The sequence below is a fragment of the Panthera pardus genome, unplaced genomic scaffold (genome assembly GCF_024362965.1).
Source record: "Panthera pardus isolate Hobbes unplaced genomic scaffold, ASM2436296v1 HiC_scaffold_27, whole genome shotgun sequence".
NCBI classification, from domain to species: domain Eukaryota; kingdom Metazoa; phylum Chordata; class Mammalia; order Carnivora; family Felidae; genus Panthera; species Panthera pardus.
Genome location: NW_026526843.1, coordinates 82865743 through 82890699, shown reverse-complemented (window position 1 = coordinate 82890699; position 24957 = coordinate 82865743). Strand labels below are relative to the sequence as shown.

General features: G+C 50.1%; 1 protein-coding gene and 1 non-coding gene across 6 annotated transcripts; one reads left to right on the top strand and one right to left on the bottom strand.

Annotated features, from left to right (window-relative positions):
- The first annotated feature begins 600 nt into the window (after positions 1 to 600).
- Positions 601 to 23972, top strand: HDAC6 (histone deacetylase 6). 5 transcript variants are annotated; one of them, XM_019417412.2, is made up of 29 exons: positions 601 to 736; positions 1828 to 1950; positions 2032 to 2160; positions 2299 to 2387; positions 5019 to 5103; positions 5201 to 5241; positions 5903 to 5999; positions 6145 to 6242; positions 7435 to 7539; positions 7663 to 7731; positions 15556 to 15682; positions 15788 to 15853; positions 15946 to 16005; positions 16085 to 16174; positions 16512 to 16618; positions 16702 to 16769; positions 17008 to 17176; positions 17274 to 17402; positions 17573 to 17741; positions 18039 to 18172; positions 18751 to 18819; positions 18937 to 19129; positions 20548 to 20697; positions 21939 to 22113; positions 22222 to 22670; positions 22754 to 22861; positions 22996 to 23142; positions 23240 to 23368; positions 23575 to 23972. In XM_019417412.2, the coding sequence occupies exons 2-29, from the start codon at positions 1858 to 1860 to the stop codon at positions 23641 to 23643; spliced, it is 3414 nt and encodes a 1137-aa protein (XP_019272957.1). In that variant the 5' UTR covers positions 601 to 736; positions 1828 to 1857; the 3' UTR covers positions 23644 to 23972. The 5 variants fall into 5 exon arrangements, with proteins under 5 accessions (XP_019272957.1, XP_019272955.1, XP_019272954.1 ...); XM_019417410.2 differs by lacking the exon at positions 601 to 736 and adding an exon at positions 999 to 1096 and having other exon boundaries at positions 2035 to 2160; XM_019417409.2 differs by lacking the exon at positions 601 to 736 and adding an exon at positions 1000 to 1096.
- On the bottom strand, positions 7107 to 7213 carry LOC128773966 (U6 spliceosomal RNA). Its single transcript, XR_008418457.1, has one exon. It is a non-coding gene; the product is annotated as a U6 spliceosomal RNA (small nuclear RNA).
- Positions 23973 to 24957: the final 985 nt, after the last annotated feature.

Genomic DNA, 24957 nt, shown 5'->3' with positions numbered 1-24957 from the left:
ACTGAAGCACAGAGATGTTCAGCAACTTGCCCAAGGTCACATGGCTAAGTCGTGTAACCTCAGTTTCCTTATCTGCGAAGCAACATTAATAATAGGAACTACCTCGGGGCGCCTGGGTGGCTCAGTGAAGCGTCCGACTTCAGCTCAGGCCATGATCTCACAGTCCGTGAGTTCGAGCTCCGCGTTGGGCTCTGTGCTGACAGCTCAGAGCCTGGAGCCTGCTTCGGATTCTGTGTCTCCCTCTCTCTCTGCCCCTCCCCTACTCATGCTCTGTCTTTGTCTCAAAAAAATAAAATTTAAAAATAATAGGAACTACTTCACAAAATTGTGACTTACGATAATGCCTGTCACATATTACATGCTATCATCACAATTATTTGCTCCCCACTAAGAATCCTTCCATCCTACCCCCCCCCCCCATTTTCGTGGCAGAGTATCCACAGCTAACATTTATTGAGTGTTTCCTGTGGACCGCCTTAGTTAATATTAACTCAGAAAACCCTCACAATATTTAACATCATCACCACACCCATTTTGGCCGCCACCAGCCCTCGTCCAGTTTCAACCGCGCTCGGGACCCAGCCGCCAGTCCGCCTGCGCTACGTCATCACAGCGCGCCGCGCGGGAAGCCGCCGGGAGGAGACGGGACGCCCCTTTCTAATTCTCTCGCTTGTTTGCTTGCTTGCTCTCGAGTCATCGTACGGCACAGTAGGCTCGGGTCTGGAGGACTCCTAAGGTGACTGAACAAGGACGGAGGCATAGCAGCTACGGCAACCAGGACGACGGCGGCGGTGGCTGGGGGAGGGGCGAGCTTAAGCCTGAGCACCGCCTCGAACCGCCGGCGCAGGCTTACGCAGGCGCCGCACGGCTAGCGTCGGCGCTCTGACGCGCTGACGGCATTTGTGAGCTCGCGGGAGGTGTGGCCTGCAGGAGAGGCGCAGCCCTGCTTGCCGGGACGCAGTGTGGGCGGGATTGGGCGGGTAGTAGAGAAACCGGCCCAATGGAAAAGCGGGCCTCAAGCACTCGCCGCCCGGCGGGTCGCCAGACATTTCGCAGCGTGAGCCATGGGCGGAGTTTGAGAAAAGGGCCACGCCCAGTGAGTGGAGCTGAAGCGATTGGTCGGCGTCGACAGCAGGGGGCGGAAAGGGGGAGGGGACTGACGGTAGGCGGCCCGAAACTGGCTGAAGGGGTTTGATGGAGCTTTAGGGGTAGGATTTGAGCAGGGGGCGGGATCTAGGAAAGGGGCAGTCCCCTGAGGAGTGGGGCTTGTGGAAACGTTAGGGGCGGGATCTGGCCAAGTGGAAGGTGTGGGTCCGGCCCGATAAGGGGTGGAGTTAAGTGGATCGTTAAGGGTGGAGTCCAGGCCGGAGCTGGGTCTGAGTCTGGCTGAGTGAAAGGGTGGGTGATTATCCTCGGAGATTAGCTGGAAGGGGCAGATTTGTGGAGGGGTGGGGTCTGGGCGAGGCTTGGAGTAATGAGTCTGGGAATGGGGCTTGGGGGAGCGGAAGGGGTGGTGATTAGCTGAAGAGGGCCGGCCCTAGGACGCACTGAGCCTAGGGGTTTATTGCTCAGCGAAGGGGCAATACTTTTCGAGGGGAAATAATAGTGTTAAAGGGGTGGAGCCTGGTAGGATGGGCGGGACCAGGTGGAATTGACACCCCAGTGGAAGGAGAGGGCCTTGAAAGGGGCGGAGCGTAGAAGGCAGTGGGGAATAGGATAGCAGAAGGGATGGAGACTGTATAGGGGGCGGGGCCTGGGAAGGGGCTGAGGTGTGGGGTCCTCCGGGCACTCCAGCTGGTTCATGGTCACCTCCATCCCACCACCCAGAACCGCGTCAGGGGTGAAGTCTCCCCGACCATGACCTCCACGGGCCAGGATTCCACCTCAACCAGGCAGCGAAGGAGTAGGCATAACCCCCATTCGCCCCCCCACGACTCCAGCGTCACCTCGGTGAGGCCCCAGACCTGCCCGATCCGGGGGGAGGAGCAGTGGGCCGTGCACTGGAATCTGACCCTTCTCTCTGTTTGGCAGAAGCGAGGTGTTAAGAAGGGTGCCATACTCTCCTCCAGCCCTAGTCTAGCAGAGGTAAAGAAGAAAGGCAGAATGAAGAAGCTCAGCCAAGCAGCAGAGCAAGACCTAATCATGGACCTGCGAAGGCTGGTGAGAGTAGCCTGGCCTCAATGGATTTCACCTCTTGTGACAATCAAAACCCTATGGTTCACCCTCCTGGACGGTATAGTGTGTTCCTTCTGACTCAGGCCCTGAATGGATTGGTGTCTCCCATTTTTTTCCCTGCAGGATCTGAACCTTGAGGCCAAGACACTGTCTGGCACTGGTTTGGTGTTCGATGAGCAGCTAAATGAATTCCACTGCCTCTGGGATGACAGGTGAGGCTGGCTCCTCCAGGCTGTCCCCTGGAGGGACACAAACACACAAATAGACACACTTAGAGCCCATTAGCAAGAATGAATCCATTCTTATGCTAGCCTAGAGACTGGAAGCCCATGATTTAGAGAGGTGAGGCGTAGGCTTGAAAAGATTCCATTTAGCCAACACTTACCGAGTATTCACTGTGTTCTGGGAGTTGGTAACACCGACATCAGACAGGGCATACAGGGTCCCTTCTAATGGAGCTTATAGCTGAGTAGGAGAGCCAATCATTAAACAGCCAACAGTGGTGTGAGGTGTTTAATGAAGGATGACTTAAGACCAGGGTATTCAAGAGTGTTTAATAGAGGTCCCTAGACTAGCATCCAGGGTTCACAGAAGGCTTCGTTGAAGAAAGGACACTCATGCTGAACTGGAAGAATTATACCTCCCATTTGCACACACATGTCAGTCCATCAGCAAATTCTTTTGGCTTTGTGTTAGAAGTGTATTCAGTATCTGACCTCTCCTCACTGCCTCCACTGCCACCGTCACCATCACTCCCCTAGACTTTCGGAGGCCTCCTCACTGGCCCCCTGCTTCCATCCTCAGCCCTCAGCCCTGCTGTCTGTTCTTCACAAAGAAGCCAAAAAATATATATGTTATCATTCTTTTTGTTTAATTTTTAAAAGTGTTTTTATTTATTTTTAGCGGGAGGGTGGGAGGCAGAAAGAAAGAGGGAGGAAGAGGACCCAAAGCAGGCTCCGTGCTGACAACAGAGAGCCCGATGCAGGGCTCAAACTCATGAACCGTGAGATCATGACCTGAGCCAACTGAGCCACCTAGGCGCCCCCTCTTTCTTTTTTTTTTTTTAATTACATTTTTAAATTGAAGTATGTTTGACATACGATGTTATGTTAGTTTCAGTGATGTTCTCTTTCTTAAAATCCTTCAGGATTTTGCCGTTGCCCTCAAGGTAAAGTCCACATTCTTCATTCTGGCCTCTAAGGTTCCACATGATCTGGCTCCACACCACTTCGGTGACCTCATTAGCCAATCCTCCCCCTCACTCGCTTCTCTTCATTTCACCCACACTGGTCCCCTTGCTGTGCTTCCAACATGCCAGGCCCTCTCAGCTTGGGTCTTTACCCTGGCTGGTCCCTTTTTCAGAGATTCGTTTCCACCTTCTCCTCTCCCTGTTAACATTCACCTCTCAAAGAGACTTCCTCACGGAGGGCTTTGCCTGGCCACCCACCTGATCTTTAGGATATTCCCAGCTTGTGTCATCGTTAGTTCACTATCATACTTAACGTATTTAGCAGATTAGTATTGGTCTCCTCTGTCCCAACAGAAGACTCATGATGGCAAAAGACTTCACTATTGAATACATACCTACCATCTTCTGAAGAGCTAGGGACACCACAGTAGACAAAACAAACGGAACCCCTGCCTTCATGGGGATTGCATTTTGGAGGGAGAAGACAGTAAACAAAAGGCAAATGTCAAGTGTGTTAGAAAGAGGTGCCGCATAGAAACACTGATGCAAGAAGGAGAGTGGCAGAAAATGTGGTTGAGGGGAATCAGTTTTTTTTTTTAAGTTTATTTATTTTTGAGAGAGAGAGTGAGCAGGGAGGGCAGAGAGAGAGGGAGACACAGAAACTGAATCAGGCTCCAGGCTCCGACATGGGGCTTGAACCCACAAACCATGAGATCGTGACACTAGCCAAAGTTGGACGCTCAACCGACTGAGCCACCAGGTGCCCCAAGGGGAATCAGTTTTAAATAAGATGGTCAGGGAAGGCCTTGCTGATCTTTGAGCAGGGATCTGAAGGAGGTGAGGGAGTGAACCATGGAGACATCTGGGAGAAGAGTGGTTTGGCTTTTTTGAGAGAGAGAGAGAGAGCAGGGGAGGACAGAGAGAGAGGGAGAGAGAGAGAATCCCAAGCAGGCTCTGAACTGTCAGCACAGAGCCCGATGTGGGTCTCGAACTCATCAACTGCAAGATCATGCCCTGAGCCAAAATCAAGAGTTGGGTGCTTAACCAACTGAGCCACCCAGCCACTCTCCTGGGAGGAGAGTGTTTAAAATCACAGGGAAAGAAGATAGCTGAAAAGTACTTTGGTTTGGGTGAGGAACAGGGAGGAGACCAGTGCAGGAGAAGCAGAGTGGGGGGAGAGCCTAGCATCTGAGAGGCTATGGGGCAAGTGATTCACAGCCTTCTGGGGCATGGAGAGGACTTCGGCTTTGACTCTAAATGAGAGGGGAACCATGAGAAAGTTTTAAGTACAGGAGAGACGTGACCTGATTTGGGTTTTAATCAATGTCTGGCTGCTGTGTGGAGGAAGGGCTTCTGGGGGAGCGAGCGCAGAAGCAGAGAGGCCAGTGAGGAGCTGAGTGTAGCAGCACAGGTGGGAGGTTCTGGTGGCAGCAGTGGGGGTGACAAGGAGAAGGGCAGGTTCTGGATATATTACAAGAGCAGAGCCAACAAATGCCAGGGATGATTCTGAAGATTCTGGCGCAAGCAGCTGTGGAAGGATAGATGAGGAAGATGTACAGGAGCAGATGTGCTCACCAGTGTCCCTGTGTGTGTGTGTGTGTGTGTGTGTGTGTGTGTGTGTGTGTTTGTATGACGGTGTCTCTTGTCAACCTAGCTTCCCTGAAGGCCCTGAACGACTCCATGCCATCAAGGAACAGCTGATCCAGGAGGGCCTCCTGGACCGCTGTGTGTCCTTTCAGGTGAGTTCCCCCAGCTGACACACTGGGTGGTGGGCGGAAGCTGGCAGAGCCTGGGTGTGGCCAGTGCCTTAGTGCTTTATTTCTTATGTCTCCCTAGGCTCGATTTGCTGAAAAGGATGAGCTGATGTTGGTTCACAGGTGAAGGCTTCAGAACTTTGTAGGGATGGGGAGGAGGCTGCCAGGGCATGCTGGATTCTTTGGGAAGGAATGTCATGGGCCCTGTGGCCTTGGGCAAGTGGCTGAGCCTCTCCTAATCTCACAGTCATTGCTGATCACATAGGAGCTAGTAAATGGAAGCTCTTCCAGAGGGCCTGCTAGGTCATCAGCCCATAATAGGCTGTTGTTGTTATTATAGTCTAGTGTGTAAACATATGCTGGATGTGTGGACAGGGTGATCAGGGGTTTCCCCCATGGAGCTGTAGGAACCCAGAGTAAGGGCTCTTGTGTGATATGATTCAAGGAAAGCTAGCTTGGCAGAGGGGATATATCTGAGCTGAGAAAAAGAGTGAGTCAGATGAAGAGGGAAGCTGAGGGAAGGGAGGTATAGACAGCTGGAACAGTATGGCCAGTGGCCTAGGAGTAGGATTTATTGTGGCTAGAGCAGAGGGCAAGGGCTATTACTGGAAATTAAGCAGGCTAGGGAAGAAGCAGGGGATGTGTCCTATATCCCAGCTATTCCCTTTCATTGACATTTGAGGGGGCCTGACTTGACCAGGGCTCATATGGGGAAGGGACAGGGCCCTGACTCAGGCCCAGGAGGGAGGCAGGCGCTTGAATCTCATCCTGCCTCTGTCGCCAGCCTAGAATACATTGATCTGATGGAGACGACCCAGTACATGAATGAGAGAGAGCTCCGCATCCTAGCAGACACCTATGACTCAGTTTATCTGCATCCGGTATGGATGAGAGCTGTGAAGACGGAGTGTGGTGGCAATCCTGGGGTTTCCCGTCCCCATGCCCATCCCATCCTGGGGAGGAGCAGCTGAGTGGACAGGACTGCCCTCCCCCTTACTCTCTCTATGGCTCCCATTGTCTCTTCAGAACTCCTATACCTGTGCCTGCCTGGCCTCAGGCTCTGTCCTCAGGCTGGTGGATGCTGTCCTGGGGAAGGAGATACGGAATGGCATGGCCATCATCAGGTAGGACCCACCAGCATTTGGCTTTGTATATTTGAAATAAATTCCTTCCCTCAAATGTAAAATGTATTGGTATGGGTAGTATATTCACATGGTTCAAGAGTCAAAAGGTACAAAAGTGGGTACAAAAAGTCCCCAACCCCCATCCTCCCACACAACCTGCTTCTTCTCCTGGAGGTAGTCATTGTAACCAGTGACTCATGTGTCCTCCCAGAAACATTCTGTGCCTGTTCATGGAGTAAATGCCATATTCCATCAATGCTAAGATCTAGATTTTATCATCTTGAAATCCCGGTTCATCTTAACAATGGTGTCTCAGAATTCAGTTAGCAGCATTTTGTTTTATCATTGGCATGTGAAATCACTGCACATCTTAGTATCGTTGGCATCCCAGAATTGATGAAATGCAGAAGATACAGCCTTTCCTCTCCCTCCCCTTTTTTAGCCACAAATGGAGTTGCACTCAACATGCCCCCTTCCATAAACACGCTTCCTTCCATACTGTGCATTTTTCACTTCTACACTTTGGAAAGCTTTCCTCTAACAGTAGATAGCTTAGACCTGCATAGAATGCCACTGCAAATGCACAGGAAGTTAACCAGCCCCCTAGCAATAGGCACTTTGGTTCTCCCCAATCATTTGCTGTTTCCAAAACACGTCATGGCAAATGCCATTATCCATTTATAAATATGTTATTTCACCTTTTTTGTTATATGAACTGTGGGCTACATCCCCAAGAGCAGAATGGGTATGAGGGTGTCTGTATTGACAATTTTCACTTTATTTATTTATTTATTTATTTATATTTTGAAGCTTTGATTCCAGTGTAGTTAACATAGAGCATTATGTTAGTTTCAGGTGTACAATATAGTGAAGAAACGCTTCACAAATTTGTGTGTCATCCTTGTGTAAGGACCGTGCTAATTTTCTCTGTACTGGTCCACTTTTAGTATATGTGCTGCTGAAGTGAGCACTATGCACTGATAATTTTAATGAATGTTGTCAAATATCCTTTAGGGAGAGAGCAGTAGAGTGGGGGTGAGAGTCTGGGGGCCCCAATTACTCAGTTCCTGGCAGATTTGCAGGCATCGACACTGGGGGAGTTGGTGGCCCAGAATTGGGGAGGGGGGAAGAGTCCATCTCTGCAGAGGAGGGCCCCCTACCCCCAATCTGTGGCCTTCCCTGTCCTCCCCAGGCCTCCTGGACACCACGCCCAGCACAGTCTTATGGATGGGTATTGCATGTTCAACCACGTGGCCGTGGCTGCCCGCTACGCTCAACAGAAGCATGACATTCAGAGGTCAGCAGCAAGTAGCAGGGAGAATATGATGGGGGTGGCATGGGGTAGAGTATTCTGGTCTGGGCACCTCCCCAGATACATCTTGATTCTTTTACATAGTATCCTCCTCTGTCCTCCTCACAGGGTCCTTATCGTGGATTGGGATGTTCACCACGGTCAAGGAACCCAGTTCACCTTTGACCAGGACCCCAGGTATGCCACAAGTGACACCCTAGATGCTAGACTCCCAGCCACCCCCCACCTTTACGGGCCCAGCCAGAAGGGGCCCAGGAAGGAAAGGCATTCATACTCATTGGGCCCAACTTGGAACCAGGTTCTGTGCTGCTCTCTGCGTATCTGCTTTCTCTCTTAAGGTCAGTCTGAGGCAGGATCTGTTGGGTCCCCCATTTTACAGCTGGGGGAACTGAGGCTTACAGGTTACAAGGTCACACAGAGAAGGAGTGGAAGAGATGAGATTTGAGTCAACAGATGTTGGGAGATCTTGTTCACCAGTTTACCTTGGAGCTGGAGTAAACTTCAAATTAGTACTTTATCTTTCTGATTATGACTACTGCAACGTGCTTGTATAAAAAACTTAAATAGGGGTACCTGGGTAGCTCAGTCGGTTAAGTGTCTGACTTCAGCTCAGGTCACGATCTCGCGGGTCATGAATTCCAGCCCCATGTCGGGTTCTGTGCTGACAGCTCAGAGCCTGGAGCCCGCTTTGGATTCTGTGTCTCCCTCTCTCTCTCCTCTTCCCCGCTCATGCTGTCTCTCTCTCTCTCTCTCTATCTCTCTCAAAAATAAATAAAACATTTTTGAAAAATTATTTAAAAAACTAAATAATACAAGGGTGCCTGGGTGGCTCAGTCAGTTGAGCATCCAACTCTTGGTTTCGGCTCAGGTAATGATCTCTTAGTTCCTGAATTAGAGTCCTGTGTTGGGCTCCATGCTGGCAGCACGGAGCCTGCTTAGGATTCTCTCTCTCCCTCTCACTCTGTGCCTTCCCCACTCATGCTCTTTCTCAAAATAAATAAATAAACTTTTAAAAAGTTAATAATCTAGAAATGTCTAAAGCAGTGATTCTCCTATAATTCCTATAACCTCCAAAATAACTGTTGATAGTTTAGGTTATATTCTTAAAACAGAATTTTTCCTTTAGATGTATGAATATTCGTTATTATCATTAACACACTGCCTAATGGGACAATCCTCTGTTCTGTGGCAGCTTGCTTTTTGCATTTAGCCACGTCATGCACACCTCTCCATGTTAGTGCCTCTTAAAAACACCTGTCTTTATAAGGGCTGTTGAGTATTCCATTTTATGGCTGTACCTCTGGTCATTTATCCCTGGGACATTTATGGTGCTTTCCATTTTTTGCTACTAACAGACAGTTCTACAGCAAAATATGTAACTACATATATATATATATATATATATATATATATATATATATACACACATATACGCACACACACACACATGTATGTGTGTGTGTGTGTGTGTGTGCACATATGCGTACACATATATATGTAATTTTTATAATACGTAATTTAAAAATACATAATTTTACACTTCTCTGAGTGTAAAATTTCCAATAATGGATTGCTGGGTCAGAGGGTCGGTGTGCTTTAAAAGTCTAGGGTCGGGGCGCCTGGGTGGCGCAGTCAGTTAAGCGTCCGACTTCAGCCAGGTCACTATCTCGCGGTCCGTGAGTTTGAACCCCGCGTCAGGCTCTGGGCTGATGGCTCGGAGCCTGGAGCCTGTTTCCGATTCTGTGTCTCCCTCTCTCTCTGACCCTCCCCCGTTCATGCTGTGTCTCTCTCTGTCCCAAAAATAAATAAAAAATGTTGAAAAAAAAATTTAAAAAAAAAAAAAAAAAGTAAAAGTCTAGGGTCTACAGCCAGACTTCCCTCCAGAAAGGTGGTACCAGCTCACCCTTCCTGCAGAAAGTGAGCAGGTCCTTGTCAGTAGGGACACTGCTAAATGGTTGTTTTATCCTCCCTTCTTTCATACCGACTACCTAAAATCCCCTTTTCTCCCATAGATTCTGAGCTCCTGTGGCCCATTACTTAATCTAGTCTGGCTGTTCTCTGGACATTGCTTTATTATTTTCCAGCATTCGATGTTGCTGACAGATGTCTGATTTTTATTCCTTTTTGAGTAATCTGTTTCCCTCTCCAAAAATTATAGGTTCTTTCTATTCCCAGTGTTCTGAAGTTTCACCCTGGCCCCTTCATTCTGCTTAGCAGTAGGTAGACAGTTTACATCTGAAGACTCATGCTGTTCTGAAATCCTTAGACGTTTTCTTCTATTAGTTCTTTGATGCTTTCTTTTACGGTATTCTGTCTGGTCTGTTTTGTGTGTGTGTTCTCTTGTGTGTTCTTTTTCCTTTTGCTCTGTGTCCCGGGAGATTTCCTCAATTTTACCTTCAAGCCCTTCTGTTGAATTCAGTATTTAGACATTCTTTTAATCTCCAAAAGCACTTTCTTCCTCTCTCTTTCTATGCCCTCTCATTCCTTAGCATGCTTTTTAATTTTTTTATTTTATTTCATTTTTATTTATTTATTTTTGAGAGAAAGATCACGAGAGTATGGAGCCTGAAGAGGGGCTTGAGCTCACCCAGAGCAGGGCTCAAGCTCCCTTATACGGGCCTGAACTCATGAACCATGGGATCATGACCTGAGCCAAAGTTGGATGCTTAACCTACTGAGCCACCCAGGCACCCCTCTTAGCATGGTTTTATATAATAGTAATTAGAAGTGCTTTGGGGCACCTGAGTGGCTCAGTTGGTTAAGTGTCTGACTTTTTATTTCAGCTCTGGTCTTGATCTCAGGGTTGTGAGTTCAAGCCCCACACTGAGCTGCATGCTGGATGTGAAGCCTATTTTAAATAAAAAATAAAACCTAAAGATTCTTTTAAAAAAAGAAAGAGGGGGGTGCCTGGGTGGCTCAGTCAGTTAAGCATCCAACTTCAGCTCACGTCGTGATCTCACCATTCGTGAGTTCAGGCCCCATATAAGTCTCTGTCCTGACAGCTCAGAGCCTACAGCCTGCTTCAGATTCTGTGTCTCCCTCTCTATCTCTGCCCCTCCCCCACTTGTGCATGCTCTTTCTTTCTCTCAAAAATAAGTAAACTTTAAAAAATAAAGAAGAAATAAGAAAGAGGAGCACCTGGGTGGCTCAGTGGTTAAGCGTCTGACTTTGGCTCAGGTCAGGATCTCCCCGCTTGTGAGTTCAAGCCCCTCATTGGGCTCTGTGCTGACAGCTCAGAGCCTAGAGCCTGCTTCAGATTCTGTGTCTCCCTCTCTCTCTCCCCTTACCCTGCTTGCACTCTGTCTCTGTCTCTCTCTCTCTCAAAAATAAGTAAACATTTAAAAAAAAAAAAAAAAGAAAAGAGGGGCGCCTGGGTGGCTTAGTTGGCTAAGCATCTGACTCTTGATTTCAGCTTGGGTTGTGTCTCATGGCCATGGGATCAAACCCCACATTGGCCTCCATGCTGAGCGTGGAGCCTGCTTGGGATTCTCTCTCTTTCTTTCCCTCGGCCCCTCTCTTTCTCTCTCTCTTCCAAAAATAAAACTTTTAAAAATTTTTATAAGGAAAGAGAAAGATATGCTTTAAGATTTCCTCAGTTTTCCTCGAATATCTAGCAATTCTTAATTGGCATTTATACCAAAGAATAAAGCACTGTTGAAGGTGGCTGTCATGGGGCTGCTCTACTGTGGTGCATGGGAGTCTGTTTCCTGAAAGGTATTTCCTAGGATTGGGGCAGGAAGTGTCCACTGACAGGTCTCAACTTTAGGGAGTGTGGGCAGGAAGCCATGTATTAGATGGGGTCCTTCCAAATGCCAGAAAAATGGGGGCCTGTTCTTTTTCTTTTCATCTTTTTAAAATATGTATTTATTTTAGAGAGAGAGAGAGAGAGAGAGAGAGCAAGTGGGGAGGGGCAAAGAGAGCTGGAGACACAGAATCCAAAGCAGGCTCCAGATTCCAAGCTGACAGCAGAGAGCTGGATGTGGGGCTGGAACTCACGAACTGTGAGATCATGACCTGAGCTGAAGTCAGATGCTTAACTGACTGAGCCACCCAGGTGCCCCTATAATTCCTTTTTTTTCAAGTTTATTTTTGAGAGAGAGAAAAGGAGGTCTGGTCTTGAGATGGCATCTCTTTGTTTTACCCTCCGCCTTGCCAAACACTTGTCAATTGTACTTATTTTTTCAAATCCAGGTTTTGGCTTTTTTGGCCATCTCCACTGTTTTATTTTTTTTTTTCATTATTTTTTTCTGCTTAATCTTTATTAATTTCTTCATCCTGTGTTCTTTTGTCCATTTCTGTCTTCTTGAATTGAATGCTTCAAGATTTGTCAACTTGGGGTGCCTGGGTGTCTCAGTTGGTTGGGCTTCCAATTCTTTTTTTTAATATTAAAATTTTTTTTAACATTTATTCATTTTTGAGAGGCAGAGCGCAAGTTGGGGAGGGGCAGAGAGAGAGGGAGACACAGAATCCGAAGCAAGCTCCAGGTTCTGAGCTGTCAGCACAGAGCCCAATGCAGGGCTTGAACTCACGGACTGTGAGATCATGACCTGAGCCGAAGTTGGATGCTTAACTGACTGAGCCACCCAGGCACCCTGGGCTTCTGATTTTTGATTTCGGCTTAGGTCATAATCTCAAGGTTCCTGGGTTTGAGCCCTACCTCGAGCTCCACGCTGGCAGAGTGGAGCCTGCTTGGGATTATCTCTCTCCCTCTCTCTCTGCCTATCCCCTGCTCTCTCAAAAAATAAATAAACTTAAGAAAAAACATTTATCAACTCAATTGGCCATCAGTACCTGCCCTCACTGCCATCCTCCTGTAATATTTTGAAGTCAATCCCAGATACCATATCATTTTTTCTCTAAATATTCTAGAGTGTATCTTTAAAACATAGAGCATATATTTTGAATTTTTAAAAAAGCATAGCCATAGTATAATTTCTAAGCAAATTAACAAGAATTCTCTAATGTCATTAATCATTCTTTTTGTTTTAGTAAATGCATTGGAGGCTATAACTGTGTTCTTTTGTGGATATATCATTGATGATATCCACAGATAGAAAAATTGTGAATATATTCAATGCATTCTTTCTCATAAATAGGAAAGTATAAATGAAAAAAACCACTTATCCATCCCCTTCAATCTCCTAGTTCCCCATCCCTCAGGCTCTTAACTCCATCAGCAGGGTCCTGGATGGAGACAAATTGATCAGGCCTTAAAATACTATTACAGAGATGACAAAAACAGGTAAACTAAAGTTAAGCAGTTAAAAGAAATAAAGAGGGGCACCTAAGTGGCTCAGTGGGTTAAGCATCCAACTCGTGAACTTGGCTCAGGTCATGATCTCATGGTTCATGAGTTCAAGCCCCGTGTAGGGCTCTGCACTGACAGTGTAAAGTCTGCCTAGAATTCTCTCTCCCTCCCTCTCTGCCCCTACCCCACTCATTCTCTCTGTCTCTCTCAAAATAAAAAAACTATACTTAAACAAAAGAAGTAAATCTAGTGAATTGGTCATTCAGTGAATTAGCTATTCAGAATTGATTTTGTGTGCATTGACCTGGATCTGTACTTGATTTCTCCAGAAGGGAAACCTCAGGTTATCTGGGGTGCCCTCCCTGGCCTGCTCAGCACGAGAGAGGGCCCCCCAGGGCCCCTGGAGCCTCAAAGACTATTTTCCAGAGATTTGTTGAAGTCTCTAATTGTCTAACATCCTTTCTTCCATTCTCTGTCTTTCTGGGATACCTGTTTAAAATTCCCTTTACTATCTTCTGACTGGGATTGTGGGAGAGCAAGGAGGTAAACCTGTGCTATCAGTCCATCATTCTTTCATTGGAAATTAGTGGAACTTATTTTAAAACCTCCTCCTGCTATTTGCTTTATAAACTTAGTTTTCCTGGGTGTTCATTCTTCTTTTGGCTCTGGTAGCTCTCATGGGGTTGGCTTTCTTCCAATATTTTCTTTATTCCTTTTTTCCCCTGATAACCATCTTTTTGTCCTACTGTGTATTTCTCTTCCTCTACTGGTTAACTTACTAAAAGAAAAAAGGTTTAGGGGCCCCTGGGTGGTTCACTTGGTTAAGTGCCATCTCTTGATCTCAGCTCAAGTCATGATCTCACAATTGGTGAGATCCAGCCCCACATAGTCAGGCTCTGGAGCCTGCTTGGAGCCTGCTTGGAGCCTACTTGGGATTCTCTCTGCCCCTTTCCTACTCATGCTCGCTTTCTATCCCTCAAAATAAATAAACTTTAAAAAAAAGTTTAGAGGGAACTTGGGTGGCTCAGTCAGTTAAGCATCTGACTCTTGATTTCGGCTCAGGTTATGATCTCCCCTGCTCATGCTTTCTCTCTTTCTCTCTCTCTCTCTCTCAAAATAAATAAATAAATAAGCTTTAAAGTGTTTTGTTTGTTTTTTTTTTGAGAGAGAGGGAGGGAGTAGGAGGGGCAAAGGGAGAGAGAATCTGAAACAGGCTCCACGCTGTCAGCGCAGAGCCCAGTTCAGGGCTCGAATTCACAAACCATGAGATCATGACCTGAACCAAAACCAAGAGCCTGACACTTAACTGACTGAGCCACACAGATGCCCCGAAATAAACTTTAAAAAAATTTAAAACCGATATTTATCAGAGCTAAAAGTAAAACAGTCATCTCCCACCTACTCAAGACTAGAACATTGACATGGGTTTCGTTCCCTAATTCCTAGATATTTTAATTCAGTTTCAAAAATCTCTCTATATCGGTTGCATGAAATTTCACCACCACATTTATTAAAATGTGACTAAGTTGGTCTAGATTTATTCCTTACCACTATTTCTTGTATTTCCCTAAAAAAAATTGCTGCTTTAAATTCTTTCTGGAACAAGACAGGGAGCGGATGAACAGATAGATGGATGGATAGATAGAGATTATTCATTTTGATCACCCCAGTCAGAATGAAGCCCTCCCACACAAAGCCTCCTGCTAGGCTTTCTATCAGAACATCTACCTTCATGTCTTCAGTGTCCATTCCGTGTATCAGTCTTCACTCCTCTGGGTGCTCAGTTTCTCACCTATAAAATACAAGTAGGGGCGTCTGGGTGGCTTAATCGGCTGAGTGACCAACTTCAGCTCAGGTCATGATCCCACAGTTCGTGAGTTCAAGGCCCACATCGGGCTGTCTGCTGTCAGTGCAGAGCCTGCTTCTGACGGATCCTATCATCCTCTCTCTCTGACTCTCCCTCCCACTCCCCCCTGCCCCTCCACCCCACTTGCTCTTTTATGTGCATGCACGCTCGCTCTCTCTCTCAAAAATAAATAACAACATTAAAAAATAAAATAAAATACAAGAAGTAGTAGAGGTGCCCTGTAAAGTATTGGAGAGAAGGAACAGATCCCCTCACTGGCCTCAGGAAGCCTCTGCCAGCACCCCCACTTTAGCTCAGCTACACACACAGAACCAAGTCCCATGCCTCCTAGCCCCTAGCCCTTGAGTCCCCACACTTCCTTCAGGGGAAACGCTAAGTTTCCCAGTTGGGCCTGATGCTTTTCCACCTTAGTTGGATCCTGCCAGCTAAGAGCTATATGTCCCCTGTGGGTCTCCAACAACACAGGATTTGCCTTGCTGCCACCACCTTGGTCACAGGGGTAGGGGCAGGCTGGTATGATTTTTGAGTCCCCCACAGCAGGAGCCCTTGGGGGCTGGGAGAGATCCCGGAGCCCTCAGGGTCTCAGAACTAGAAGTGAGTGGGCACTGAGGACGGCAGCAGTGTTTGCCAAGGGAGGCATTCGGTAGATCAAAATGAATGAGTGAGTGGAGTAATGAATAAATGGGAGAATTAGTGAATCAGAGGATCGGTAAGTTGGCGACTGAATGGAAGAATGAATGAATGCATAGATTAAGTAGTTAATGAGGAAATTAATGAGAGAATGAACGAGTGGCTGAGTGAACGGTGGAGCTGTGGGTTGGGGGTGTCTGGGGGAAGATTGACTCTCAACTGCCCCCCACCTCTTTTTTTTTTTCTCTCCCTCCAGTGTCCTCTATTTCTCCATCCACCGTTATGAGCAGGGTCGGTTCTGGCCCCACCTTAAGGCCTCTAACTGGTCCACCATAGGTTTTGGTCATGGCCAGGGATATACCATCAATGTGCCTTGGAACCAGGTCAGTGTCTGCCTGCCCTTTGCCCCCCAAATTGGACCCACCCCTGCCTCTCAGCCAGTTTGGGGCAGGGGGCAGAACGTCCCCATCATGCCGCTCTCTCTGCAGGTGGGGATGCGAGATGCCGACTATATTGCCGCTTTCCTGCACCTCCTTCTGCCGGTCGCCCTTGAGGTCCTGGGAGTCTGGGGGGTGTTGGGACAGGAACAATGTTGAGGGATGGGCCGTGAGGGCACCTGGCCTCATATAGTCCCTTTCCCCCTCAGTTCCAGCCCCAGCTGGTCCTGGTGGCCGCTGGATTTGATGCCCTTCAAGGGGACCCCAAGGTAAGGCAGACTCCCTGGGATGATTCATGGGTGGAAGGGGGCTGCGTGGAGCCAGGCTGACCCTCCACGTCCCCCCCAGGGCGAGATGGCCACCACTCCAGCAGGGTTCGCTCAGCTAACCCACTTGCTCATGGGTCTGGCAGAAGGCAAACTGATCCTGTCTCTGGAGGTGAGTGACATTACTTCATCTCTCAGCCCACAGATCCAGGAGGACGTGAGAGCCAAGCTTTCAGGTCAGGCAGGAGTTTCTGTCCCAGCATTTCTACTTAATAGCTGGACAACCTCACCTAGGTCCCTGAACCTCCTTGTGCCTCTGCTTTCCTTATGTAAAATGGGCATGATAATTGTGACCACCTCATAGCACTGTTCGGTGTACAAAATGTAAGTCACCCTTCAGATTCCTTGTTGTTGGATACGTAGTCAGCGCCCTAGTATTACTATTACTGTTCTTCCCTGGTAACACCTGATTCTTTCCTAATACCCCCACACACACCCTTCTTTCCCAGGGTGGCTACAACCTTCGTTCCTTGGCTGAGGGCGTCAGTGCCTCACTCCACACCCTTCTGGGAGACCCTTGCCCCATACTGGAGTCCCCTGGCGCCCCCTGCCCAAGGTGAGCCCAGGCGGAGAAGAAGCAGAACCCTCGCTGTCTACCCATTAGCTGTTTGGTCACTTTTCCCCTCCCCTGCCCTCTAGTGCCCTGGTGTCACTGTGCTGCGCTCTGGAAGCCCTGGAGCCCTTCTGGGAGGTCCTTGTAAGATCAGGTAGGAGGCAGGGAGGGGGCTGGGTGGGGAGTCAAGCATGGCATGAGCCCTTGGGAGAGATTCTCTTCCAGACCCCACTCACTTTCCTGGGGCCCCTTGGTGGGGGAGGGTCAGGCCTCCTCTCTCACTGACCCCCGTTTCAGGCCTCTCACCCCTTATACATTTGGGTAAACTAAGTTCCAGAGTATCACAGAGATCCAGGGTGGGGGAGTGGGGTGAATGTGGCCTCCTGTTGCAGTTGAGACCCCGGAGGAGGACATCCTGGAGGAAGATAGCGCAGAGGAGAAGGATGAAGAGGGACTGTGGCGGCCCCCAGCGCTCCCAATCCTGACGTGGCCCATGCTACAGGCTCGCACAGGGCTGGTCTATGACCAGCGGATGATGGGTCACCACAACTTGTGGGACAAGTATGCAGTCGGAGGGCCACCAGCTAAGTGCTCGGGGAGATCCCTCCCCCTCCTCAAGCACTAAGTCCTGCCTCTGGTTCCTGTCCCCCGACCCCAGCCACCACCCAGAGATGCCTCAGCGAGTCTTACGAATCATGCAGCGTTTGGAGGAGCTGGGCCTTGCGGGGCGCTGCCTCACGCTGCCCGCACGTCCCGCCATGGAAGCCGAACTGCTCACCTGCCACAGGTCAGACCCCCATGCCTGGGGTGGGGGTGGGTCCTCAGTGCACACAGGCTCCTGGGGGCCGGAGCACGGGCTCTCCCTCTCTGGTAGGTGGAGCCACTGTGGGACACGGGAGGGGCCGTGGAGGGGACGGAACCAGCTGGCTGTCCTCTGTGCCCTGTCTGTGCCTCCAGTGCTGAGTACGTGGGTCGTCTGCGGGCCACAGAGAAGATGAAAACCCGGGAGCTGCACCGCGAGGGTTCCAACTTTGATTCCATCTACATCTGCCCCAGCACCTTTGCCTGTGCGCAGCTGGCCACTGGCGCCGTCTGCCGCCTGGTGGAGGCTGTGCTGGCGGGAGAGGTACCTTCTCCCTGGGGTGGGGTGCCAGCTCTGGAGATGTGGGGGGGGTGGGTGGAGAGAGGTGGCTCTGAGAGGTGAGGCTGGGCCTGAGGGCACAGAGGAGGGGCCTGCGGTGGGGAGGAGGACCCCTGCTCACCGGAGACCTTGCTTACTAGCAATTGCGGTGGGGGGAGATGGGGGCTGCAGGCTGGGGGCCCCTAGCAGCCAGGGGTAGTGGCAGGACGGAAGAAGAGAATAAAGGGGAGAGAAAGCCGTGAGGGCAGGTGGTCTAATCTTTGCTTCCTGCTCCTCCCCCAGGTTTTGAATGGTACCGCTGTGGTGCGTCCCCCAGGACACCATGCTGAGCGGGATGCCGCTTGTGGTTTCTGCTTTTTTAATTCTGTGGCTGTGGCTGCTCGCCATGCCCAGGCCATCAGTGGGCAGGCGCTGCGGTGAGGGCTCCCTGGGACCCCTCCACCACCAGCCCAGTGCTTACTAAGCAGGCCCTATGGTGCAGCCCCCCAGGACTTACCCAGACATCCCCAAGAGTACAATTGCCCGGCACTTCTCCCGAAAAGGACCAAGGATCTAGTCTTGCACAGCTTACCCAAATAGGACCCCCAGATTGTGGCACCCAGGTAGTTCTAAAACAAGGTCCAGGGTCCCCCTGCTCCATCATTTCTGGCCCCTGACGGCTATCCTGACAGAATTTGGGGTCCAGGTCCCCAGTGCTTACTTCAGGAAGCCCAGGATCCCAGCTCCCCACACTTACCCATACTGGGTGGGGTGGGGGAGGGCTCTGGCCCTAAGCACTTGCTTGGGCCCATAGTGAAGACATCAGGACCCAGGCTCTGGCTTTCAACCTTACTCTGATAGGACCCGCAAGCCTGCCACCCACTGCTTTCCCCAGGGACCCAGAGTTCAGCCACCAGCAATAAATGCCCCTGCAGACAGACCCCAGGGGTGTAGCCCCTGCCCTTTCCCAGGGGGCCAGTGTCCCAGGTTAACTGAGGAGCCGTTCCCTCCCCAGGATCCTGATAGTGGACTGGGACGTCCATCATGGTAATGGAACTCAGCACATATTTGAGGAGGACCCCAGGTGAGGGGCTGGGGGAGGGGTTTGGGGTGTGGTCTGGAAGGTGGGTGAGCCATGCCTCAGGCATGCAGGGGAGTGGGGAGGCACTAACCAGCCACAGTCTCCCTTCCGACCCGGCAGCGTACTGTACATTTCCCTGCACCGGTATGACCATGGCACCTTCTTTCCCATGGGGGAGGAGGGTGCCAGCAGCCAGATAGGCCGGGCCGCAGGCACTGGCTTCACTGTCAACGTGGCCTGGAATGGACCCCGTGTGGGTGACGCCGACTACCTGGCTGCATGGCATCGCCTGGTGCTTCCTATTGCCTACGAGGTACAGTACAGGATGTGTGCGACGATGACAGTGTGGGTGACATCGGGTCTGTGCATGTCTGACTTCTGGGTGACTGATCCTGTGGGACAGCCTGCGGGTGGCCGTCGTGATGGCCTTGGCATGTTTCTGCCACATGTGATTGCCTTCTCTGTGCATAACTGTAAGGGACTTCTGGGTACATGGGGGTCGTCTTTGTGTGCCTAGCTATATACGTATACGTGTCCTAGGCATACAGCATCACTAGTGCCTGTCTGTGTGTGATGGCGGCCCCATGAGACAGCCATTGTTGTGGAACCGAATGTGCAAGGTGGGGAGGAGCTTAAGTATGTGCATGAGGCTGCACAAATGGCTCTTTGTCACCACCGTTTCTTTCCTTGATGGCTGTGATACCGTATGTCACTGCACGTTGCTCTCCGTGTGACAGCTGGTGTGTGGCTTTCTGCATGTGGGAGGATGCATGTGACAGTCATCTCTCTGCCTGTTTGCCACAGCTGTTCGTGTGTCTCTGACTGGCAGTGGCCTGTATATTTGCCTGACTCTGCCTGAGTGGCTGTAGGTGACCAACTTGTCTGTGTGCAGTGTGTGTGTGTGTGTGTGTGTGTGTGTGTGTGTGTGTGTGTGGCAGATGAAGTACCAGCTCCATGACGTCTGCAGACGTGCATGTTCAGATGTGTACATGTGTCTGGCTGTGCACAGCAGCTGTGACTCCCTTCTGTGCATGTGTGACTGTGTGTGTGTGCAAGCAGCCACCTCCTGTGGGCACAATCACGTGTGTGCCTGTTGTGACTTTGGTAATGGCAGGTGTGTGGTTGTATCTGTGCAGGGATGGCTGTAGCTCACTGTCCCTTCTGTGAGATACTGTTTGTGTGTGTGCGATTACTACGATGTTAGTTCAGTCTGTATGCTACTGTGTGATTGTATGTGGGTAGGTGCCCATCTTCTGTGTGTGGCACTTGCGTTGTCACCTTCTATGATGGAAGTATGCGTGCATCTCTCTTTGCCACCGTGTGTATAAAACCCTGTGTTGTATACATATGTCCCATTTTACCATCTCTTGACATCGGATTCTCCAAGTTTCATGTCTCAGTCTTATGACTCTACCTCATGTCCCCAAGTGTCCATTTCTGGAAATGTCTCCATGTCTGTGTTGTGTCTCTAAGTCTGTGTTTGGTGTGTCCACGGTAGCTCTGTTGATCTGTCTCCATGTTTCTGTGTCTCTGTGACCCTGAGTCTGTCTGTCTTGTGTCTCCACGTCCTCCCCTTCCTGTTTTCAGGGCTCCGGGCTTGTGTCTCCCAGTCTCCAGGTCCCGTGTCTCCATTTTTCTGACTTGCGTGCCTGTGTGTCTGGGTCGCCCTCATCTACCGTCTACCCAGGTCTCCACCTTCACACTCATGCATCTCTTCTCTCCCTGCTCCAGTTTAACCCAGAGCTGGTGCTGGTCTCAGCAGGCTTTGACGCCGCATGGGGGGACCCACTGGGGGGCTGCCAGGTGTCGCCTGAGGGCTATGCCCACCTCACCCACCTGCTGATGGGCCTTGCCAATGGCCGCATTATCCTAATCCTAGAGGTAACTCTCGGTCCCTCTTCCTGTGGTGGGAGGGTGGTTTGGACAACTTGAAGTCCTGCCCTTTCTGCTGGCTGGCTGTGACACTCGGGACAATTTCCTAAAATCTGCTTTGAGTATCCCCACCTGGAATTGTTGGCACATACTGGGCATTAATAATACCACTATCTGGACAAACTTGAGTGCTCAGTATGTGCAAAACACTCTTCTTGGAACTTTGTGTGTATCGTTAATTCACTTATTTGACAAAGCAGCCTGCTGAGGTAGTCTGCTCGTCATTTTCCTCTCTCAAGATCAGGGAAACTGAGGCACAGAGAAGCATAGTGACCAGCCAGAGGTCATACATTTAATAATGGCAGAGCCAGGGCTTGAACCCAAGCAGCCTGGCTCTAGCATCGAAGCTTTTTATCACTACCTGAACTGCCTCTAGCAAGCTCCCAAGACAAAGTAAATTCACTGACCTTTTGTAAGTTACTCAGTGCCCCTGCCCCCCATGCCTCAGTTTCTTCATCTGTAAAATAGGGCCGGCTACTCGTGGAAAAGTGCCTGGCATATGGTGAGCAATGTATAAGTAGTTTCTCATCGTTGTGAGTCATCACACACTAGCTTAACCCTCTTGCCAGCCTTACGTGCTGCTGTTTTCACTACTTTGCGGATAAGGACAATCACTCACTACTTTGCAGATAAGGACAATCACTCACAGAGATTAACTGGCTGCTATAAAGTCCCACAGTGTGCCCAGGAATGCTTGTGGCAGGGCAAGGGAATGGTTAAGAACATGAACTCTTCCATCGGATAGCCCAGCCCCCAACCCCAGCGCTGCCTCTAACCAGCTGTTAGGGCCTCCGATGCATCATCTAGCCACCCTAAGCCTCAGTTTCTTTATCTGTAGAAAGAGCAGAGACTGGGGTTCCTATAGAATGTGAGAGAAGGGGGTTCCGGTACAGATTGAGCACATGTGGTTGTAAGGATTAAGTGAGTCGATACACATAAAGTACTTAGAATAGGGTCTGGCACACAGCAAGCACTTAATAAATCTCCGCTGTTATTAATGTTGCCTCAGTATTATTGTGATAATTATTATGTTGTACTTTACATCACCCTCAACAACCACCTCACACAATGGGTGCTGCCCCTCTGACAGTCGTGCAGGGCCCCAAAGGGAGATTGGGAGACAGAACATCTTGCCTCCCAGATTCCATGAGGGCCCCCCATCATACCTTTTCCTCCCCTTTCTCTTAAAGGGTGGCTATAACCTGACATCCATCTCGGAGTCCATGGCTGCCTGTACCCGCTCCCTCCTTGGGGACCCACCCCCACTGCTGACCTTGTCGCGGCCCCCACTATCAGGGGCCCTGGCCTCAATCACCGAGACCATCCAAGTCCATCGCAGATACTGGCGCAGCTTACGGGTCATGAGTGAGTAGGCGTGGGGAACTGGGGCAATGGGGGCTCAGGGGAGGGCAGGGGTCAGAGGTAGGATAGGGATAGCACCCACACTCAAGGATCTCCCTCCCATGGTTCCAGAGGTGGAAGACAAGGAGGAGGAACCCTCCCTTTCTAAGTCAGTCACCAACCCTGGGTCAGCTAAGAGGATGACCACACCAGAAAGGAACATTCTGGATGCAGGCACAGAGAAGGCTGTCTCAGCATCATCTGTGGAAGAGTCCACTCTAGGCCAACCTAAGTCAGAGACTGCTATGGTGGAGCTCAGTCAGGACCAGTCCTTGGAGGCTCCCACACAGAAAGCCATGCTGGACCAGACCACCTCACAGGCAGCCACAGTGGAGGCCACAGCAGGCCAGACCACCTCAGAGGAGGCTGTTGGGGGAGCTGAGATGATCCAAACCCCTCCAGCTTTATGTACTGACAACCAGACTCCCACAGCCTCACCTGAGCAAGGTGCCACATCCCAAATATCCCCCAGTGAGCTGATTGAGAATCTCAGGACCTTGGAACTAAACTGCAAGGCTCAGGTAAGACCCACCACACCCAGGTAGGGGGAAGAAGGGGCAAGAATCTGGCCTCTCAGATACATCTCTTTCCTCTGTACATCCAGGAGGCACCAGAATCTCAGATCCCAGAAGAGGATAAGCTACTGGGAGAGGCAGCTGGAGGTCAGGACATGCTGATTCAGAGCTTTGGGGTCCATGCTAACACTGACCAGGTGAGCTCAGGGACCAGGGAGGAGATTGTGGCTTCCTTCTCTTGCCCATTTGCACCTCCAGATAGGAGCATGTGGTGCAGGAACATGTAGTAGGGAGATGGAGTCCCTAGCTTACTCAGTTGCACCCATTCCAGGCCATCTTTTATGCTGTGACACCTCTGCCCTGGTGTCCCCATTTGGTGGCAGTATGTCCCATACCTGAATCAGGCCTGGACGTGACCCAACCTTGTCAGGACTGTGGAACACTCCAGGAGAACTGGGTGTGTCTGTCTTGCTATCAGGTAGGCAGCAGAGGAGGAAGGGGATGGGGTGGAGGTTGGCCCAGGAGCAAACTGAAGGTGAGTGCTGATCCCTGCCCGATACTCTCCCCAACCCCAGGTCTACTGTGGTCGTTATGTCAGTGCCCATATGCTGCAACACCACGAAGGGTCAGGACACCCGCTGGTCCTCAGCTACGTCGATCTGTCTACCTGGTGTTACAGCTGTGAGGCCTATGTCCACCACCAGGTGGGTCCTGGGCAGACTCTCTAACGCATGAGCATACATACACCCTCACACACATACCCTCTGTGATTGGGTAAGGGGAGAATGGAGACCCTTCTGCGTGTGAAATAGCCCAGAAGGGTGGTTGAGGGCTGGTGCGGGGGCAGCTCCTGGCTGAGGTAGAGGAGGGGTCCTCACTCTCTCTTACCTACCCTCTCTTGCCTCCTCAGTCTCTCCTAGAAGTGAAGAACATCGCCCACCAGAAAAAGTTTGGGGAGGACATGCCCCACTCACACTGAATCCCAGGATGTGCTCCTCTTCTCCACCTTCTGAGGCCCTGGATGAAGGGCAGCCTCACTCCATCCCATCCTGAAGACTCTTTTCAACTCCCCAAGGGTGCTGATTTAAGCGTAAATACTTGTAAGATGATTGTGATGATCAGTTGTAAATCTCCGTCTGTCCACTGCCTACTTGAGGGACTCTATCTACTCTGCCCTGGGAGGAAAGGAGGGTAGCTCAGTGGTCCCAAGAGGGGCTGATAACACTAAGCTGATGCTTTGTTGGGAGGGGGATCAACTGGCAGATACAGCAGAGTTGCATATGTAATAAAGTACAAGCTGTTACAAAACCTGGAGAGAGCCTTTTAACCTTGAGTGGGTACAGAACCCCATACCCCTGGCCAACGGGTCTGATGAGTAACGAAGGAATGAGGGCATGGGTCTCTGGTCAACCCCCTGCCCATCCAGTATCCAAAGAACTAACTAGAAATAGGGCAGGTGGCTTGGCTAGTTGTACTATAGATTAAATGGTGGAATCCCTAGGAAAATATGTGCCTGCCTCAGAAATAGCCTCACAGCCAGTCACAGCTACACCCTGGGCTGAGTGAGCAAGAAAACTATCAGGAAGTGTCCTCACCAGGCCTCTCTCCCCATCTCTCTTTTTGTCCTGATTTGGGGGTGGGGAGTCTAGGTTTAACGTACTTAGACTTGGTGGTCATGGATAACTTCCTGGGAGGAAGGAGTTCCTACCAATGACCAGGGATGAGGAATTGGAGGATAGTTTGGACGTTTTATTTCTCCCATATAATGAGAATTGCTTTGGCAACTCAGAACAGAGTCTGGGCTGAAGTTTCTTAGACTTTTCTTCGTGGCCACCTTATGACTCCAAGATAACCACCAGTAAAGAAGGGGAAGGGGGCTGAGCCGCCAGCTCCTCCATCCCCCTTTAAAAAGCATTCTGGATGCCCCACCCCAACAACCTCAGCATACATCTGATTGGTCAGAATGGTGTCACATGACTGCCATAGCTGCAAGGGAGTCTGGGAAATGCTTTGACAGCTGTCCACTTCAAATCGGATTCCTAAGGCCCTGACAGAATAATCCCTCCCCTGCAACTCCTTCCCTTCAGAAATGGGCACAAGGGCACAACGCTCTCCCCCAAGTTACTTTGAAAAAGCCTGCTTGAGGCAGCCCAGGGTCGATGGCCTCAAAGAGGCCCGTCAATACATATCCCGAAGTCTGGCCGCTCAGGTGAAAACTCTTGACACCCTCTGCACACTGAAAACTTGAGGTCACATCCCAGATGGGGACAAGGTAAGGGAGAGGTGCAGCAGG